Source organism: Myripristis murdjan, chromosome 21, assembly GCF_902150065.1.
Source record: "Myripristis murdjan chromosome 21, fMyrMur1.1, whole genome shotgun sequence".
Classification (NCBI taxonomy): Eukaryota; Metazoa; Chordata; class Actinopteri; order Holocentriformes; family Holocentridae; genus Myripristis; species Myripristis murdjan.
Window position 1 is genome coordinate 25,939,010 of NC_044000.1, and position 21,910 is coordinate 25,960,919.

Genomic DNA, 21,910 nt, shown 5'->3' on the forward strand with positions numbered 1-21,910 from the left:
CGACAAGCCTGTCATTGAACAACAGTCACCATATGTCCCACAGTGACAGCATGCGGTCTCCATACTGACCTTTCACAATAAAAGAGCCGCTGGTTTCACTGGATCCAGCCTCGTTGACTGCTTTGCATTTGTACACTCCAGAGTCAGACAACTTAAGAGTGGGCACCTTCAGTGTGCAGTTGTTGTCACTGAATGCAATCTCATAATTTGGCCCACTCTGTATCTCCTCCCCATCATGATACCATGAGATCGTGAAAGGTGGGGAACCAGACACTTTGCATTCCATTTCTCCAGATGTTCCAACAACTGTGTTACAATCCTTCAACTTTCTGGAGAATGTTGGGGGTATGAGCTTATCTGTTTGGGATGGAAAGGATTAGGAACTGGTGCATAAGAAAAGACAGACACAAACATAGATGATCATAATATCAACAAACTGCAGGTACGAAGAAGACACCAACCTAAAACAGTGAGGTTTATTTTACTCAGGTCCTTCCCAACCTCATTTTTAACCTCAAAAGTGTACTCTCCAGAATCTATCCTCTCAGCCGAGAGCACCTTCAGGCTTGAGATCATCTTAGAGAAGGAGATTTTGTATTTCCTCCCAGAGGCCAGCTCCACACCATCTTTGAACCACTTAGGTATGAGCTCTGGGGTTCCACACACTTTGACCTCTAGTGCAGCAATATCGCCTGCCGTCACACTCAATGCATCAGGCTTATCCACTATCTTAGCAGGTTCTGAAAATCAAGAGAGAAGAGCAAATTTTTTTCTTTATATAAATGGAAAACAAATAGGGAGAGAGAATAAGGAGAAAGAAAACAAATAACTGCAAGAGAAAGAGAGAATTATATGGTTACACACCTAGAACAGTCAAGTTAGCAAAACATTCCACACTCCCAGCATCATTTTTGAGCTGGCAGGTGTATTTGCCTGCTGTGGTTGTGTCAGCCTTAAAGACTTTAAGAGAAACCTGGTTGTTCTCAAAGGTGATTTTCCTGTTGTCACCGTCCCTGAGAATGTGATCCTTGTCTTGAACCCAGGACACAGTTATGGGTTCAGAGCCTTTAACGGTGGCCACAAGGGTCACCTCCTCTCCCAGTATCACTGTCATGTTTGACAGTTTCTTCACAAACGACGGTGGCTCTGAAGAGAGGAAAAAACAACGCAGAGGGAAAGTCAGCAAGGTGACAAGATAATCCGCAAATCTAACATTAATTTATGATTTTCATTTGAGATCATCGCATTTCTACTGACCTCTGAGATTAACTGATGTCTGGCAGGTTTCACTTCCTACACTGTTTGACACTTTGCATTCGTATTCGCCGGCATCCGAGGTCTCTAATCCAATGACATGCAGGGTAGCTGAGCTGCCCTCGCTGACCATCTTATATTTCCTGCTCTCCATCAGAGGCTTCCTGTCTTTGAACCAGGTGACCTGGAATGGAGCTGTACCGCTCATCTCACAGTATAAACTCACGTCCTTGCCCTTCAACCCTTCAATGGGCTGAGGCACTTTGACGAAAGACGGCGGGTCTACAAAAAGATCGGAAAACTGTTAAGAGGCATACAGGACAAAGGAGCCATAATGATACTCTTAAGAAATGCAATTTCTCTTTGTCACCAATAAAATGTTTCTTCAATTACTAATATGTCACTGACACACTGGTGAACAACTAGAGCAGCCAGTGGATCAGAAAGATAGAAGAAACAGTAAACACAATGAAAAATGAAGATCATGACGACTGTGCAGTCGCTGAGAGGCTGACCTTTAACGGTAAGTGTGGTGCTGCAGCTGACACTGCCAGCATCATTCTGAGCTTCGCAGGTATAAACTCCATCGTCATCAAAGCTGGTGGTGAGCAGTTCCAGAACTGCCACGGAGTCAACAAATGATGTCCTGTGGTTGCCCCCATCTGTGACCTTAGTGTCGTGTTTGTACCAGGTCACTGTCAGAGGAGCTGTGCCATTGACTTTGCACTCCAGGCGGAGTGGCTCACCCTGCTTCACAAACTTAGAGGCAGGGAGTTTCAGCACAAACTCCGGGGGTTCTGGAAAGCCAAAATACAGACATGTTAGCAGCTGGAAGCAGGTAGGACATTTAACGGTTGGTTATGAGACACAGAAGGCGAGCAAAGAGATGATTTGAGGATATGAGCTAGCGATGATGATGGTTTTGTTAGTATCAAAGGTGGAATAGCAGTGGAGAAGCAGGAGCAACACAAAGGCGGACAGTTCTTGAAGGGAAGCCGTAGCATCTCTGAAAGAGATTAAATCGCAGTGAAAGGGATGGAAGTACTGCAAAGCTGGGAACACGTTAAAACCCAATTCCATGACACAAAGTCACTTCTTGCCAGTGATGCAGATGTGAGATGAAAGGCAGCCAAGCAAGAGTTGATTGAAAAGAATTAGATCGAACCTTTGACTGTTAAGTCTGCACTGCAACGTACAGAGCCAGCCTCGTTGCTGACTTGGCAAGAGTAAATTCCACTCTGGGCAACACCCACTGAATAGAGCTCTAAGAAGCAAGACAATCCCTCCAGTCCTGTGAAACAAGAGGGCCCAGTCATGAGCTCAGTGTCATCCTTGAACCATTTGACAGTGAACGGAGCCGTTCCTTTAAAGGTGCCTCTGAAGCGCACAGTGGCGTTAGGCACGGTGGCCTGGGATTCAGGCACCACCACAAAGCTGGGAGGTTCTGAAGGGAACAAGATGAACCAGGTTAAAGAGGTACTCACCTTCATCACCACTGTCTTTGCAACAGGATTATATGACCAGTGACTTTGGAGATTTTTTTTATCTAACCTTTGACCATGAGGGATCCGCTGCATTCACAACTTCCAGCTTTGTTGGTCAGTTTGCAAGAGTAGGAGCCTGCATCAGATCTCTCTAGCTGTTCGATTTCTATGGACACTGAGTTGTCCTGCTGGATGAGCTTGTGTTTTACACCGCTAGAGATTTTGCTCCCGTCTTTCTGCCATTCCACAGAGATAGGGAGGGACCCAGATATTTTGCAACAGATCTGAACAAAGGAGCCCAATATCTCCTGCATTTCCGACAAAGGTTTGATGAAGTTCGGGGGAATTACTTGTTCTGTTCCCAGAGGAATGACAGCGAAATGGTTAGAATAATATTCAATAAATCTCTATGGCCCACAGTAAAACATATAGAATATATATACTATACTAACCTAATACGACCACTTTGACTTTGCAGGTGCAGCTACTGATGTGGTTTGCCACCTCAAACACATACTCTCCTTCATCCTCTCTCTGAGCAGACTGAATCTTTAGGCTGCTGATGTTGTTCTCAAAGCTGAGCTTGTACTGCCTGATGGACTGCAGTTCCTTGCCACCTTTCATCCACTTCACCTTGAGCTCAGGAGAACCAGTTACCTTACAGTCGAGACTGACTGGGTCTCCGGCAGTCACCTTTATCACCTCAGGTTTCTCTGTGATGTGAGGGGGCTCTACAATATAAAAGAGTCATGACTTTGATACTCATACTTCCATCGATGACAGGACTGATCAAAGCATGGGTTACTAAGCTTCTGAGCAAAGATTTAATGTATTTCTATACAATGGAAGCCTGGGATTTACCTTGCACCATGAGGGTGGCAAAGCACTTGTCCTTTCCTGCCTCATTTACAACCTGGCAGGTGTACTTCCCACTGTGACACGCCTCACAGGCAGGAATCCTGAGCATGGCCACATTGTTCTCAAAAGTCCTTTCAATCTTTGGATCCTCCAAAATCCAGTTCTCATCTTTTTGCCATTGCACAGACAGAGTGGGAGAACCCTTCACAAGACACTGAAACTCCGCCATTTTGCCCAGAACCGTGACAATGTTCTCAATCCTCTTGGTAAATGTTGGTGGTTCTATCAGTAAACCAATGAAATATTAATGTCAATGGTCAGCTGTTACTTCAAGTGATTAAAGCATTAAAATATTATTTCTATCTTTAATGACACCAACCTTTGATTCTCAGTACAGTTTTGCATGCACAGCTTCCCACCTCATTAGAAACCGTACATTGGTATTCTCCAATATCAACGGTGTCACATTTCTGCACCTCTAGACTCAGAGTGGCATTGGCTTGGGAGAAGCTGTGCTTGGCACTGGGTTTAATCTCCTTCAGGTCTTTGTGCCATGTTATTTCAAACGGACCTGTTCCAATCACCTGACAATCAAAACAGGCAGTGGAGCCCTTGACAACATCCACCGGGGCCAGCTCTCTAATAAATGATGGTGGCTCTGAGGTGAAAGAAAACAAGAAGTCATCTAATTTCCTCAAGACTGAACACAGTTACCATCTTATGCCATATCAAAAACTGCTGCACTTTGAAAACAGTGTTTCCCCAGGAAAATAAGATCTGGACTGTGATCCTAAACCACTAAAATTCTTTGTTGGCTTGAATGGGTGACTGACAGAGGGTGAGTCCTAGTGTAACCACAGAGAATATTTGCTATTGGCTGAAAGAGAGAAAACTGGGAAATTTAACTGTACTCACTGCTTTCAAATAGTATAAAATGCAGATCAGAACTGAAGATGTGAATGTTTTTAACCTGATATTACACAAATTCACAACACAAAATTAGAACTCTTTGGTGTTGTCTTATGATGTTTGAAGATAAAATAAGAGTGAATGAGCCCAAGAGGCACTGTGATTTAAAAGTGTACGTATGACTTTAAGCATTGCACAGGCATGTAAAAAAAAAAAAAAAAACAAACATGCTTGCTATTACAGTGCAACAAGAGCATTATCTTGAATGCAGGAGCCCCGTTGGGCCTGCTGGTGGTGCTAGGGGGAAGCTCATAGGGTCATCGAAATTGCCAGGTTTCATCCTCTAGCCAGCATGAATACTGTCACCAAATGTCATTCCAGATATTCCACTTTGGACCTAACTGCTCAACCATAGCTGCAGGGCAGAGCAGAAATTAGCAAGCACTCCAATTAAGATGGAATTGTCCTTCAATTTGGATGACAGATACTTGGAAATCTGACTATTCCTGCCTTTTCCGTGGAAAGGAAACACTGTTTCCAATTGGACCTATTAAAAAAATCCTATTCATCCAACTCCACACCTTCTAAGACAACTAACCTTTGACTTTGAGCTCCATGCTGCAGCTCTCGCTACCAGCCTCATTACGAGCCTCACAGTAGTAAAGCCCGCTGTCTTTAGTATCAGACCCACTGATCTCCAGAGTGGCCACAGAGTTAATGAAGGACATCTTGTGTCTATCGCTGGGGCTGATCTCAGAGCCTTCTCTGAACCAGTAGATGTCTATCTCAGGTGTCCCTGTCACCTGGCACTCAAACACTTTACTCTGACCAGGACGAACCACAGACACCCGGTCAGGGCTCCGTGTGAACTTGGGAGGCTCTATGGAATAAAAATGAAAAAAATGACCATCAGTACAACCATCAGGTGATTGGGGATGAAGTTAATGATAACTCAAGACCAATAACAACCTTTGACAAAGAGTGTTGCCTGGCATGAAGTAGACCCCACATCATTCTGTATTTCACAGACATAGTCTCCAGAGTCAGAGGCTTTGGCAAAGAAGAGCTCCAGTGAACTCGAAGTGTTGTCTTTTATCACGTAACAGTCAGAGCTAGATACAATCTCTTTGTTGTTTTTAAACCACTTAATAGTCAGTGGTGGCGTGCCAGAGACAAGCACATTAAACTGGACCTTTGACCCAGGCAACACATTCATGGATTCGGGCTTTTCAAGAACACATGGTGGTTCTGTTGGCAGAAAAAAACCCATCATATCAGTCATACTAATCATGAAACTGATAATGTAATTATACACGAATGCAGTACAACACTAAAAATGTGAACTGTGCCCAAACCTTTGACAAACAAGACACCAGAGCACTGGACGGTGCCAGCCTTGTTTTTAGCAATGCAGGTATAGCTGCCACTGTCTTTACTATCAAGACGAGAGATTTCCAGGAAAGCAACGTTTTCAAAGAATGTGTTTTTGTGTTTCTCATCAGCCTGGATCTCTTTTTCATCTTTGTACCACTGTATTGTTATAGGCAAAGAGCCAGACACAAGACACTCCAAATGGGCAAATGATCCCTTGATGCCCTCCGACTGCTTCAATTTTCTTGTGAAAGACGGTGGAATTATTTGATCTAGCATAGATAGAAAAATAAATGGTGAGAGTACCATTCAAAGTCATAATATGAAATCTCAGAAATTAACAAATACAAACATGATCAGAAATTATGAACTGACCTAGAATATTGAGTGTAGCCTCACAAGAACTGTGGCCAACATCATTTGAAACCTCAAAGGTGTATTCACCAGCATCACTTTTCTCTGTTTTAAGTATCTTGAGTATAGAGCTAGCATCTGTGCTCTGTACTTTATATCTCTGGCCTGATTTCAGCTCCTTGCCATCCTTCAGCCACGTGGCCTTCAGGGGTTTGGTGCCTGAGAATCTGGCCTCTAGAGTGGCTGGATCCCCCTGAGTTACACTGACCGATTTGGCCTCCTCTGTGATCTTGGCTGGTTCTGAGATGTCAAACAAAACATTCAACAAAGACTCTCAAACATCATTCACTAAAAATGGCAAAAGATTCGGAGCTAAAATCAATAACTGACTCAGAACAGCGAAGAGAGACTGCAAATTAGCAGATAATCTCCAGCATCACAACAAACCTTTGACTTCAAACACTGCAGAGCACTTCTGGCTCCCAGCCTGGTTTTGAGCATGGCAGGTGTATTTGCCGCCATGTTTCCTCTGTATGTTGTTAATTTGCAGGAGCGCAGTCCTGTTCTCATAGGTAATTTGAATATTTTCGGCCTCTTTGATTTCATGGTCATCTTTCAGCCAGGACACAGTCATGGGCTCTGAGCCTTTCAGAGTACACTGAAGAGAAACCTCACTGCCCACCAGGGCAGTGAGGTTCTCCAGCTTTTGCACAAATGATGGTGGTTCTACAAACAAAAATTCATAAAATTTTATCAGTCTTTATCAAATGCAGCTAAAGTACATATTGAAAAGTGTTTTTTATCAAATGAATTAAAGGTAAATCCATAGTTTCTAGACCAACCTTTGAGCGTTACTTGACAGTCACAAGAGGCAATACCCACTTCATTCTCAACAGTACACTGGTAAGTGCCAGTGTCGCCTGCTTCCACTGCCAGCACTTGCAGGGCTACCAGATTGTCTTTCAGAGTAATCTTGTGCCTCTTATCGTTCCTAACCGGCTTTGTGTTTTTATAAAATGATACTGTAAAGGGAGAAGAGCCAGAGACTTGGCCCTCAAGCATCATCTCAGACCCTTTCACAACGTCTTTGGACTCCAAGCCTCGTACAAACACTGGTGGCTCTAAGAGAAACAATGGGAGTGGTGTCAGCGCATTGGGCCATATTATGCTGAGATAAATATTACGAGGAAAGCATGGGCAATGGAATTTCTAAAGATGTAATCAGCTAGAAGTCATCAGTAAATCTTAGATATCTTGAATAAAAAGGGGAATTGTTTTAATGGAAACCTGGACTGAACCAACCTTTGACTGTCACTGTGCTGCTGCAGCGGTCACTACCAGCTTCACTGGACGCCACACAGGCATAATCTCCACTATCTGCTACTGTGCAGTTGTCTATTTCCAGAGACGCCACTAAGTCAATCACGTTCATTATGTATTTGTGACTGGGGCTGATCTCGATCTCATTCTTGAACCACTTAAAAGCGATGACAGGACTGCCTTTGGCTTTGCACTCCAGCCTGGCAGAGTTACCACTGGTGACTAGCTTGGTTGCCTCAAGTTTCGTCACAAACACAGGAGGTTCTGAGAGAAGAGGTTAACATTCAACATCAGATACATTTAAGACATCTTGACTTAGCACATATAAAGACATTTTCATCTTATCACAAAATTGAAGACAAACAGCAACAGAAATGACTGAGCATGCAGCTGCAAATGATACAGAAGACGAGGCACCTTTCACAAAGAGGACCGCAGTGCAGTCCACCTTCCCAGCATCATTGGACACTTGGCATGTGTATTTAGCAGAATCAGAGGGTTTCACTGAGTGAAGCTCCAAGGAGCTTGAAGAAGGATCTTTCTTTATGAAATATGTGCCTCCACTGGCAATCTCTTTTTCCTCTCTGAACCATTTAACAGCCAAAGGAGCTGTTCCAGTAAAGGCTGATTTGAAGGAAACAGTGGTTCCTGGTATAACTTCTTGGTTGTCTGGTTTCACTGTGAACACTGGGGGCTCTGGAAGCCATTAACAAGACAAGATTCACATTTCATGTTAGCATGGAATCATAATGCATTAAACAAATGATAGGGCAACATAAGTCTACAGGAAGACAGAAACATTCATAACCTTTGACATAGAGCGTCCCAAGGGTTTCTTTAAAGCCAGCAGAGTTGGTGGCTTTGCATTTGTAAACCCCAGAGTCAGCTTTCTCCAACTTAATGATCCTCAGTGTAGCAGAGCTATCTTTGAATTCAGGCTGGAACTTGGCTCCAGAGTCAATCTCCTGGTCATCTTTGAACCAAGTTATGGTCATGGGTTGGGACCCAGCCACCTTACAGTCCATGGAGACGTCATTACCAATGTTACCATCAACTCTTTTCAGAGACTTTGTGAAGGTTGGAGGCATTATCCGATCTGGTTGTTGAAAAGAAAACATCTCAGGCTTATTATGGAGGCAAAAATCTAATGCTACATATTAAAAGCTGAATCCATTAAAGATTAAAAAACTATCACAGACTCTGTTCCTTTTAGATATATGTAAAAGTTTATACAAACTACAACATACAATATCAAATGCCAAAGCCAACCTAAAACAGTGACCGAGCATGTGCACTCGGCCTTGCCGACTTTATTCGACACCTCCATCTTGTACTCAGAAGTGTCTATTTTCTCTGCTGTAAGAATCTTTAAGGTGGCGGTATTCTCCTTCAGTGTAATTTTATATTTACGGCCACTCATCATCTCCTTTCCGTCTTTAAGCCATTTCACTTTGAGCTCTGGGCTTCCAGCAATTGTGCACTCCAAAGTGGCTGTATCCCCTGCAGTCACACTGATGGACTCTGCAGGTTCTACAATTCTGGCAGGTTCTGAGATAAGACAGAGCTGTTAGTTATAATGACTGAAGAGACATAAGAATAAATACAAGTCTAAACGTAAGAAATATTTCTACACATAGTAATATCTACGCCAACGTTGCCGCCTGACCTTGCACAGTCAAAGTGGCTTCACATTTCTGTTGACCGGCCTCATTCTCAGCTTGGCATGTATACTTGCCACCATGGTTGATGGCCACTGTTGTGATTGAAAGGCTAGCAACATTGTTTTCAAAGACCATCTTGATATTTGGATCTCCATCTCTTAGTATCTCAGAGTCTTTCAGCCATTTAACAGTGATAGGAGCTGAGCCTTTAATGGTTCCCTGTAGTTTCACTGTATTTCCCAACACTGCTGTAGCACTGTCGATCCTCTTTGAGAAAGACGGCGGCTCTACAAAACACATCATTAATTATCAGTGGAGTATGAAGCACACCAATCATTAAACCTCCACCTTAATAAAGCTATTTCATCAGGCTTAAGTGTACTAACCTTTTAGTTTAGCTATTGCCTTAGTGGTGACTTTACCCACATCATTGGATACAATGCACTGATAATCTCCAACATCTGCACTTTCGAAGGCCTGGATCTCCAACCTGGATAGGGACTCTTGCGAGACTATTTTATATCTCTTCTCACTGGTGACGGCTTTCTTATTTTTTAACCAAGTGATTTCAAAAGGAGCTGTTCCTGTGATTTCACACTCCAGCTGAGCTGCTGCACCCTTCACAGCTTCTACTGTCTGCAGCTCTTTTCTAATGGATGGGGGCTCTGGGAGTCAGAGGGGGGAATAATGCATATAAAGTTAATAACTAGTGGTTTTTACTAATCATTTGTAATGAACGTTGATGAGGCAAATGTGATACTGACACACCTTTAACAGAGATGTGGGTGTTGCAGCTTTCACTGCCAGCATTGTTTGCCACTTCACAACTATACCTCCCACTGTCTGTGACAATAAGATTCACTATCTCCAAAGTGGCAAGGCCATTCTTGAAAGAGATTTTATATTTCTCTCCATCACTAAGCTCTCTCTCATTCCAGAACCAGTGGACACGGAGTTCAGGAGACCCTTTGATGGTGCACTGTAAGCGTGCAGCAATGCCCTGTTTCCAAATAATCTTTGGCTCCATTTTCTTGACAAAGGTAGGGGGCTCTGAAAAGAGTGTTAAGTTGTAAAAGAACAAGGTTGTTTTCACCATTGTAAAAAGAGAAAAAAAAAACATTTAATTCATAACCAAGAGAAAGAGTGCATGAAAGAAATGCAAAAGGCCAAAAGACAACACTGCACAGCGTAGCAACAGCTCACAGTTGGCAGCAACAGTCCACCAGCTCATTTAAAGAGAAAAAGATATGTCCACTCAAACTAAAAGGAAGATCAACTTCAAGATCTTACCTTGCACCGTAACCAGAGCCTCACAGGTTGAGCTCCCAGCCTCATTTGCGGCTGTGCATACATATTTCCCAGAGTCCTTCAGTTTGGACTTGGGTATCTCAAGAACAGCAACCGTGTCCTCAAAGGACATTTTGCAGTCCATGGTCTGGTGGACTTTTTTGCCGTCCCTGGTCCAGGTGACAGTCACACCAGTGTCCTCATCTACCTGGCACTCCAGGCGCAGTGGATCATTGACAGCTGCTGACACTGGCTCAATGGTCTTAACAAAGCTGGGCTTGTTGATAACACTGAGCTCTGTGGTAAAAGTAGCAGTGCCAACGCTGTTGGAGGCTTTACACAAATACACCCCCTGATCAGTCAGCTGAAGACTTTTAATTTGAAGGGAATACTTGTTCTTTTCACATTTCATGACATAGTTCCCCTCAGAAGAGATGGCTATGTTGTCCTTGTGCCAGACAACTTCCATGGGTGAAGAACCAGTAAGTGAGCACTGGAACAGAGCTTGTTTGCCCACATATAAGGTCATTGGATCTGGTTTTGATACAAATATCGGTGGGTACATTTCTAAAGAGAATAGGTAGAAAAATTGAACATTTTTATTTATTTATTTATTTTAAATGCAGAAAATACACCAACATCAGAGTTAAACAAACCTGCGTAATCTTAACTTTGGGAAAGATATAAATTTAAAATTTTGAGAAAACTGAATTCTCAATATCGCTATTTCTTACCCAACATGATACCCAATTCAAAGAAAAGCATGACTTCCTTGCCATAATAATTCAGGGTGATGCACAAAGACATATATATATATATACATATATATATATAAACATAAATATATAATTCTCTCTCTCTCACACACATATAAAATAATGACTGAAAATGGCCCACTGGGCTCTTACCAGTCACAATGAGAGAGGCGGAGCAGCTGTCGGAACCGTGCTGGTTGGAGGCCTTGCAGGTGTAGTCACCACTGTCAGCCTTGGCTGGGTTCAGGAGCTCCAGAGAGGAACTGGTCTGGCGACTAAGGATCCTGTACTTCTCGCTGTGTTTGATCTCGATGCCAGACTTGTACCATTTGAAGGTCACACTTGGAGCATCTTCAATCTCACATTCAAACTTGGCATGGCCACCAATGTTAATGTCCAGGGGTGTGATCTTCTGCTTAAAGACGGGTGGCACTGAGGCACATAGAAAAAGAAAAAGGCAGAGTTGGTGATGGAATAAATGGAATATGTTAACTAGTTGTGATAGATATGTAGACCAGGAACAGGAGCAGTGGGATGTACAACACTAATGGAAGGCATTCCGGGCGGACTGACTGTGGAGGAGAAAGATGCTGGGGAAATGAAAGATAGCGAGAACACAAGCCCAGTGGTTTCAGAAAGGGATGCCTACAGAAATCATTTACATGATCATCACAGGGCTAGGGTTCAGGCTAAAGGGGGCAGAGAGAATTTGTGAAAGATGAAAAACTGTGTGAAGTTGAAGCCCTGGAAGCATGCAGAGGAGAGATCACAGAGAATGGAGTCACAAGAGTCACGTGAAATTTCATGGGTGGAAAAACAAAAGCACCTGTCAGAGTGATCATGGATAGACCATGTGATGTAGCCTGTAGACCAGTACCATGACAGCCCTTAAAGCTAGGTGCTTATTTCCTGGAGAACTCTCAGCACCTTGGCTTGGCTGTAACGGCTCTGGTCTAAAGACTTGTGTTGATCATAAGATGGCGGGGAACAGGCAAGAATGATGTTGACACAGTGAGTTAGTACCACAGAGTGCCCTGCGAGGGGAGCTCATGCTGAGCTACAAAATGAACACACACAGTAGTTCGAAGTGAAAAATTAAATATTTAAAATGAGGGTAAAAATCCTGTATAGACTGATTTAAGTGAATGATTAGTTGAATTTTGGGGAAAAAATGCATGAATGAATGAATGATCATTTATTTGGCCTGTTATCAAACCTCTTGAGACCACAGTGAGCCTGGAAGTTGTTGTGGTCTTGCCGGCTTCATTCTCAGCCTCACAGACATATTCCCCTTGATGCTTCTCCTTGACAACTTTGTTGACAACTAGTGTGTATGTGTCGTGGTCTTTGGAACACTTGAAGTCTTTGCCAGATTTCACTAGTTGTCCATTGAAAAACCAGTTAACCTTGGTCACATACTTAATGGTGGTGCTAAATGTAACTTTACTGTCTTCTTCAATGGATAAATCCTCCAGGAAGGTGACTATGACAGGGTACTCTCTCTGTTCAGGTCTGGATACTGTGATCTCCTGTTTGAAGATCTCCTCCCTGTGCTCCTTCTGGATGCTAACATCCACAGACTGTTCAGTGGGGATGGAGGCGGGAGGGAGGGTGGTGGTGAGAGCAGCAGCCCCTACATCTCTCTCATGGCTTTTCACCATCATTGACCTGACCTCTTGCCTTGACACCTGCACTGACTGTTCAAACTCCACATGGGCCTCAGTTGAGACTTTTACTGCGTGAGAAGAGACCGACTGCTTAATCTGCGCTGCCTTAGATTCCTGAACTACGACCTGTTGCTCAGCTGTGACAGACTCGAAGGCCATTTTGGATTCGGTCTTGAGTGCAGCAGCCTGAGACTTGATGGCAGTGATATCCACCGCGCTCTCCATTACTCTCACAGATTCTACCGCAGACGACAGCACCTCCTTGGAGCTGGCCGAGGTAACCTGCGCTCTCTGAGGTCTGTCTAACTGCATGATGCCAGGACGTTCTGAAGTCAGGACATGGGCTTCCTGGTAAACTATGGAATGGAAAGCTGCCTGGAGCTCAGTCCTGAGGTCAGCTGTCTGAGGGTATTCACCCTCAAAAGCCAGTGTGATTTCCATGGGTGCGCCTGTTGTTGTGATAAGATATGTAAACACGGCATGTTTGGGCTCTCTCTGAACCTTGACCTCTTGTACCTCTGCGACCTCTAGCCTCCCTACAACATCAGCCAGCAACAGCGGCTGGTCACGGGCCAGGGCAGACTGAAGGGCGTCCCTGAGCTGACGTCTTATATTGACACTGGATGGTTTGGGGATCTGAATAACAAATGTCATCTCTTTAGGAAGAGATGCACTGTCTTTAGATTCTGAAGCCATGAGAGACAGTTTTGGCTGTGTGGTGACAGTGACCTTAGTGGACTCTGACTTGGTGATCTCTTGAGAGAGCTCACCTGTCAGCACTTGCTTCTCATCCATCACTATGGACTGTCTGACTGACTGGCCCTCCTGGATCTGAACAGCAAAGTCCTGCTCTGCTGCCTCCAGGGGCATACTACTCTCCGTGGAGATCTCCTTCTCTTCAATCTGGACTGGCTCTATGGGAAGTTTTGGCTCTACCATTGTCTGACAGGTGAATTTATCCACTGCTGTCAGACTCTCAGTATGACCCTCTTCTAAAGCCTGGCTATCTGCTACACTGGTGACATGCATCACATTCCAGCGCTCCTCCTTCTGCACTAAAGCTCGCTGCTGCTTGACGTCGCTGGTGAAAGGCATCTCCTTTGGGAGAGGCATGGTCTCGGAGGAGAGGTGCAGGATGCTCTGAGGTCTGGGCTCTGTTCGGAGCTGCGACTGAACTCCAGTCACGGACACGTTGAGCTCTTTGTGATAATCTGCCTTGAGCTCATGCCTCTCCTCTGTGGTGGCTGCATGCTTCTTGGCCTTCTCCTGTTTCTGTGCTGCCACCTGCTGGTCAGGCTTCTCAATAACAAGAATGTCCTCTTTGGGTAATGTCTCCACAGGCTGAGTTGACTGAAGATGGAGCAGAGTAGGGGCCTCTCTTTGAGGCTTGATGGCCGTGGTGCTGGCCTTAGCCTCAAACTCTGACGTAGCCTCACAGATCACTGTCCTCTGTTCATCCTGACTGACAGTGTGTAACAGAGTGGGACTCTTTGCGGTGCCTGCCTGCTCTGGGACTGGTTTCTCACAGGTAAACCTCTCCTCAGATGGTAGGAGGTCCTGGTCTGTGATAACCTGCAGGTGTAACAACTGTTCTCCTTCTACCTTTGACTGAATGGACACCTTGTTGTCCAGACTGGGCAGATGCTGAGTTTGCTCAGCCTGCAGAGTCTGTTTCTCCTCAGCTGTCAGACCTATCTTCATAACTTTATCCTTACAGAGCTGCGCTGTCTCTTCACTGGGCCTCTGAATGGAGAACTTAGTCTCCTTGGATAAAGTCTGTTTGGACTCACTGATTGAGGCCAGGACAGGTCTGGGTTGCTCTTTGCTTACCGAAGATTTAACAGCAGAGTTTGCTGTGGCTAGTTCAGCGGTGTGGCCTTCTGCAAGCACCCGCTTCTCTGCTGACTGGGCTGAATACAAAATCTTAACACCTTCTTTGACTTTATAACCCTTCTCCTTCTGTGGTTTGGGAATATCATGAGACTGTTCTTTCAGGATGGACAGCTGTGACTCAACTTGATGTCCACTGACTAACTGTTTCGGCTCTGATGTGGGCTGGATTGCAGCTGACTTCCTGTCAGCCAGAGGCTCTGTGCTAACAGTAGAAAGAGGGGTGAGCTCCTCAGCTACAGCTGACATCATCTTTGACCTTTTTTCCGTAGCAGGTTGGACCTCAATGACCTCAGGGCTCTGAATATGATCGCAGTGCTGCTCTGTGAAGTCCTGACTCTCCTGGACAGAAGATGTAAAAGCTGCCATGTGAAGCTGTTTTGCAGGAACAGCTGAAACCTGAGGTGGATGTGTGGGAACCACAGACACCCTCTCCTCTACCTCATGAGACTGCAGCACCGCTGCCTGGTGGGTGACCTGTTCTCGATGAAGGGTTGCAGCTGAGATATCTAGTTCTCTAAGGGTGCCCACCTGCTCACTGGGAATAATCTTCCTGTCTTCAGTGCCAATAGTGTAAACCATCTGATCGAATCTGGATCTGTCCTGACCTGGGAGACTGACTTGATACAGACGAGACTCTGTAGCTTGTTCAGTCACAGAAATTTTATAGCCCTTTTTCTGAACTACTTTGTGCTGTTCCTGTTGGTGAGACACAGAGACAGACTCCCTGAACACAACCAGTTCAGCGCTACAAGAGGCCTCACCATACTGATTGGAAGCCTTACAAGTATAGACGCCACTATCTTCCTGTTTGATGCTCTTCATGTTGATAAAGCCAGAACCATCTGGGTTGGCCACTATGATACAGTTCCTACTAGGCTGTATCTGGAAAGCCCCTTTGAACCACTTCACATCAGGGATTGGGTCACCACAGGTTTTATATTTGAAGGAGAGCTCTCCTCCTTCTGAGCATCTAACCGGCTGGATCTGAACTGTGAAAGAAGGCGGTTGACCTGTGACCTTGAACATTTTCTCGACCCATTTCTCTGCCTGACTGACATCCTTCTTTTTCACCTCAAGGTATGCTGTGCAGGTGGTTCTCCCAAACCTGTTGGTGGCAGTGCAAGAATACTCCCCTTCAAACTCAGATGTGACCTTGGTGATTAAGAGTGTATACTCCTCCTTCTCCTCTAACAGCTTGTACACAGAGGAGCTTTTAATTACTTTTCCGTTGCGGAACCACTGAACTGTGGGTTTAGGAAAGCCTGACACCGTGACCGTAAACATAGCCGTCTCCCCGAGAGTCACTGCTGCCGGGGAGAGTTGGGTCAGGAAAACTGGCTTTTCTTTTTTCTTCTCTAAAGTGCTAGAGTAACGTTTGGACTCTGGCTTGAGTTCAAGTGTTTTGGTTTTCTGTGGTAACTGGAGACCAGTGTAGTAGGTTTCCTCTTGTTCCTCCACAGTGGTGATGGTGGTGCTAGAATGCTCTGTCAGGAAATATTGAGCAAGATTTATAACAATATCCACAACAAGAAAGAAATGTTTAAATATTAAATACTGATTCATGAAATTAACAAGGCTGCAGAAGAGTTATCTTTGAACTCAACCCATAAACTGATCATCAAATTGAGAAAATGACCTCAAAGTAGACAATAATCTTGTTTTCCTCCATGGGTTGACATCTTGATCTTTGCTTAGGCAAAACAGGCGAGTTTGCATCACTGAAACTCCAGCTAACTGTTGCTAGTTCTTCATGATGTCATGAATTAGATAAGATTTAGACTTTATTCTTGTCTTTACTCAACTCTAATGTTCAATTATTAATTCAAAGCAAACTGATAAAGAATAATTAATCATGTATTAAGTCAAAGTTAATCAGAGTTGTAAATCACTTCATTTAGCAATTACCAAAAGGTTAAGTGAACCAAGCCAAACATTTCTCTGAGGCCCAAGAACCACCCGGATTACATATGGAAACCAAAAAACTTTAGAGGCTTCAAATGAGCATTTTTAATAATATTGATATGTTTCAGTTAGATCCAAGTGTTTACAGATTATATGAACGTGCAGGGCATGACAATACTGCAACCTGATCTGTAAAAAAAGTTAAAACTAGTTAAACTTTTGTCGGAGTGCAGCAGAGGTGTGCAGAGGCACCACCATTTGCATTTGTATTTGTTTTGTATTTGTATTTGAAAAATAATTTGGATTCAGATTCAGGAAAATAGTGGGCATGGTTCAAACCTGAAGTTGTTTTTTTTTTAATCATTGGATTTTAACTACAAAGAAATACAAAATGACTGACATCACTACTTATTAAAACCCACTCTAACGACTCTGCATTCTGCAAATTAAAAGAAATCTTGCTGTGAAGAAATGTATTGGATTTCTGTGACTGACGTCTGAGCCAACTCCAGTCAGTGGAGTTTCCCAGCATGCATTTGGGCAGCAGACATTTACTGAGCCCAGTTCATTGTTGTTTGGTTATTTAGAGCTTTAAGTTTGTATGTGTATTGTTTATCATGTGGACTTTGTGTTGTGTTATTAAGTTTAAGGATGGTTTTACATTATTTATGGACCATGACTGTTATTGTCTTTTCTTTTGGTGTAGCTTTATCCCCTATATGATATGCTTTGTTTTGTGACTTGCAAGGTTACACTGCTTCAAAGTAAAAGACTGGATGTCACAACGAGCTATAGCAATGTCCTTCACAAGTAAACCTAGACTGCTATTATGTATATTACCTAAAACTGAACTTATAGAAAAAAGTCCAGGAGGGTAATTTAATTGCAAAGCCATATTTTTTAGTTGCTGAATATGGGTTCAAATTGAGATGCATCCCTGAGTACAGGTAAACATTATCGACTACTGGACCTTATCAACCAATTAAATTTATACAGATTGCTTCAACAGGTTTCAAGACTTTCTCACAGAAACAAAACCAAACTGATTTCAACACAAACTTTGCCTGTGAATTTGTCAAAATTTGCCAAATGTCCGAGGTGAATGGCTTCTAAAATCAATTTCAACAGGTCCCTCAAAGAGCACAGGGGCACAGAGTTCAACTTTACACCAACTCCTTTATTTGTACATACAATAAAGAATTATATAAACTCTGAGACAAACCAACACATCTGTACAAATTAACCATCAGTTTCTACCTCAATGCCAAATTAATTGTTTTTCTGTGGTTTGCGCAATGGGAGCTGAGTGTCTGTGTTTGATTAAACATTGTTAAAATGTTAGGAAATGTGTGAACACATTTCATGACATACTTTTCACATTACATGTATTTACAAGACATCAAAGTTTACACTGGGAAAAAAACTACAAAAAACAAAACGTTTCACAGTGAAGGCAACACATTTTCGACTTAAACTAATCTGAATTTCCAGATTTCCAGTTGGTTTTAATATCCTAAAAGAAATAAATCATGTTGCAAAACCCTTCACAGAAAAACAAAAACATCATCAAAATAAATGTGACAATGGAATTTCTACTCCACAAAACAACACTGTGGACTGTTATGGATTAATTCAAGTAAGCTATATGGCCAAATATCCTAAACAGTTTCCATGATGGTTTTCAATAGGAAGACTGTGGCCAGTGTTATTTGCAAGTTATATACCTAGGGTATATACATTTCATAACATCCTAAAATGTATAATCGCAAGTGTTATTTTTGCTTTGCACTGTCATACAACGGCTAATTTAACTGTCACTGATCTAAAATTGATATAACATGGATATGTATTTCTAATTGATATTCTGTATATTTTTGATGTATGCTTCCAACATATCGAGTGTGAATTGTTTTATCTCCTGTAGTGCAAACTGATATGAACAGCAGATAGTAAAAACAGACTGGTAACATTTTGCCTTAAGCTGCATGTGTTTTGTAACCATTCAAGTTAAAGAGAAACTTTGAAACTGAGTTAATAACAGTAAGTAATGATATTTAAATGTCATGATTGAATTTAATTTTCATAGGTGCATGCATATAGAGGCAGCTTACTGTAAAGTGTTACCAGACAAACAAAAATAAATCTGATCTTATCATCTGATCTGTTTTGAAAAGAAAACGTAAACCCACACCTCCACTAATCAAAGTAAAAACATTTTGTGACTCTGTTGTTTGAATGTTTTACACAACATACAATAAATAATTAAAAAAAAAAAAAGTCAGCAGACCAATCTGCCACTACAAAGAAATCACTATTAAACTTCAATATTTTTTCACATTTACTATTTCATTATTCAAACACTAAAACATAGATATTGCAACCCACTTCCACCTACATAACAGGACCTTTCATCATCTAGAAAAGGGGTTTTCAGACTTTTTCATGTTCTGGACCCCCAAGCTGACATTCAATAGGCCACAGACCCCCATGTGAAGTGATTCTATCCTATAGAGACCTTTACAGCAAGAGCTGTTTTATTTTTCACAACCAGTTAGACACAAGAAATCTGACTTTGATCCAGAATCACTAATCTTATGCTTAAATATATAATTTTAATAATTATATAAAAAAAAAAAGTTTTCTTGTAATTTTTAACATAGACTTTTTTTTTTTTTTTTTTAAATTTTCTGGTACTGTTCTTGTTTTGTGCACTTTTTAGTCATTTTTTGTTCTTTTTGCTAATTTGCTAATTACCCAAACATAGGAAACAGAAGATGAGTAAACTGGCAAAAAATTAGTCAAAAATGAACATATTTTAATATTTACAAGAAAATAACCACAACCCACCCCCCCCAAATGCAGACAATTTTAATTAAAATTTATAGTTATTAAAATTACATATTTAGAGATGAGATCAGTGGTGCTGGATCAGATTTCTTGTTTAAATCCTTGTCAACAGCATTTAAACTATTCCATAATTTTGCTGAGGAAAACTAACCAACCAACCAAACCACCAATTTAGAACACTTTCAGCAGGGCTGCAGTTTCAATGCACCCAGACGGGTTTTGGATTATGCACTTGTATTCCCCAGCATCACTCTGTGTAACATTAGTGATGAGAAGATTGAAGTGGCCTGTGGTTTTCTCCTGGATTATACACCTGCTGTCTGTGACTCGGTCTCCGTCTTTGTACCACTCAGCGGTGGGGTTGGGTTTACCTTTAACCAGACACTGCAGGATAACAGGCGTCCCTACCGCGGCCGTCACGTTAGTTAGAGGGATAATACATTTAGGAGGGGTCTCAGTGACTTGGAATTGGAAGCTACAGATCTCGGACGACTTCCCTTTGAACTCAATCTTATCGTCTTTCGCTGGCTCGGCGAAAACATCAAAGTTAATGCTGACGTATTTCTCTCCATGTTCACTCATTTCATTATCAGTGTTGGCCACCAGCCTGACCGCCCTCTGTGATTCGTCTGCCTCCTGCTCAAACTCAAACTCTAGCTCAATCTCTGATGCCTGTTCACCGTCAAATGACGTGTTACCAACCATCAAGTCGAACTTCTGAGGCTGGACCTTGGCGCTACCAAGAGACACCGCGGTCAGCTCCCTGCCTCTAGCCTTCCCTGAAAAATCTTTGGCATTCAACACCAACAGGGACGCCCTGCATAGCGTCTCTCCTACCACATTAATAGCCCTGCAGGTATACACTCCACTGTCGTGTGGGGTGACTTTACAAATTTTCAAGAAGTGATTGTCTCCATCGGAGGAGTGGAGATACTTTTTGTTATCTAGAGGGATTTTCTTGTCACCCTTGAACCACGAAACAATGGGAGAGGGAATTCCCATCAGAGAGCACTCAAACATGACTGTGGTGCTCTCAGGCGTCTCCATGTCACAGATGGGATTGATAAATCTTGGGGGCATCTCAGTGACCTCAAAAGCTATTTTGAGATCATCATTCTCCTGGGTCACAAAGTCCACAGCACCCTCCTCATAAATACTAGGCAACACGTCCAAGGATATAATCATGCTCTTGTTGTCGGCTGTGTACTCGGGAATGGTGATTATCTTCACCTGTTTCTCAAATTCTTTCACCTCATTTTCATCCAGCTCTACCTCCAGCAAAATCTCTTGAGGTGAAGGAGAACGTGAGGAGTCATCTTCCTCTACATCAAACTCCATTACGTGTTGATGAGTGACGGCAGGAGGAGCAGGCATGAACCTCACTTCCTGTGATACAACTACAACTAAAGCAACACTTCTGGCTTCGCCTACATAGTTCACAGCCTCACAGATATACTCGCCCTGGTCAGACTTAGTAACACTGTGGATTGTTAATGTGATGTTGTCGCCGTCTCTATCCATTTTAACCCTGTTGTCCGCCACCAGCTGAGTTTTGTTGCGGAACCATCTCACCTCAGGGGAGGGCAGGCCAAACACCTCAGCATAGAACATCAGTGAGTCATTTTCAAACACTCTCCTCTTCGTGAGAGGCTTGAGGAAAGCAGGAGGGATGCCTTGCACTTTCTCAGGGAGTGTTGCCAGGCCAAGAGAGCCTCTGCCCTCAGTAAGGAACCTACTCTCATCCAGATTTAACCGGGGAGTGGTCGTGTCTATGCCCTCATCAGCAGGAGACCTAAGGAACTGGGCAGGAGAGAAGAACCTCTCGCTGGAGTCACCTGTCGAAGGCCTCTTGTGCTCTACAGGAGAGAAGGGATACTCCGAAGGGGTGATAAATCCACCGGGAGTGTCGGTGGTGGGTGTGTGGAAGGACGTGGGGGACTTGGGTGTGTGGAAGGACTCTGCAATCGGCTGTGAGATCTCAGTCGATGAGGCTGGGGTGTAGAACCTATCGGCTACCTCAGCGATCTCCTCGCTGAAAGTGCTTCCAATCTCTATCGACATCTCAGACTCAGGTGATAACGGCCGTCCCCAGTCTATGGGAGGGTTGTAATAGTCATACACAGCACCAAATGTGACCTCCTCCACCACCATGGGGCTGAGACTGACTGCTGCCCCACCTTCAGCTGAAGTTCCAACCTGCTTCTGAGATCCCTGGGCAGCAGTGTAATCAGCCAGGTCAGGAGGCTTGGCTGTGCTGTCCGCTTTGGGCTTGACAACAAGTGGTTTGAGATCTAGCTCCCCTGGGACATCAACTCTTTTATCCTTAAGATGTGCGGGGGGCTGAACCG

The 21,910-nt window shown here is 43.3% G+C and overlaps 1 protein-coding gene across 1 annotated transcript in view; it reads right to left on the reverse strand.

The window, feature by feature from the left end:
* Nucleotides 1–21,910, reverse strand: part of LOC115380245 (titin-like) — a 228,925-nt gene that overhangs the window by 166,373 nt on the left and 40,642 nt on the right. Inside the window, 13 exon segments of the mRNA XM_030081336.1 lie at nt 6,678–6,956; nt 7,073–7,351; nt 7,533–7,814; nt 7,968–8,246; nt 8,359–8,646; nt 8,820–9,098; nt 9,217–9,498; nt 9,598–9,876; nt 9,980–10,261; nt 10,502–11,065; nt 11,407–11,685; nt 12,470–12,833; nt 12,990–16,297. Coding sequence (XP_029937196.1) covers nt 6,678–6,956; nt 7,073–7,351; nt 7,533–7,814; nt 7,968–8,246; nt 8,359–8,646; nt 8,820–9,098; nt 9,217–9,498; nt 9,598–9,876; nt 9,980–10,261; nt 10,502–11,065; nt 11,407–11,685; nt 12,470–12,833; nt 12,990–16,297 — 7,044 coding nt within the window.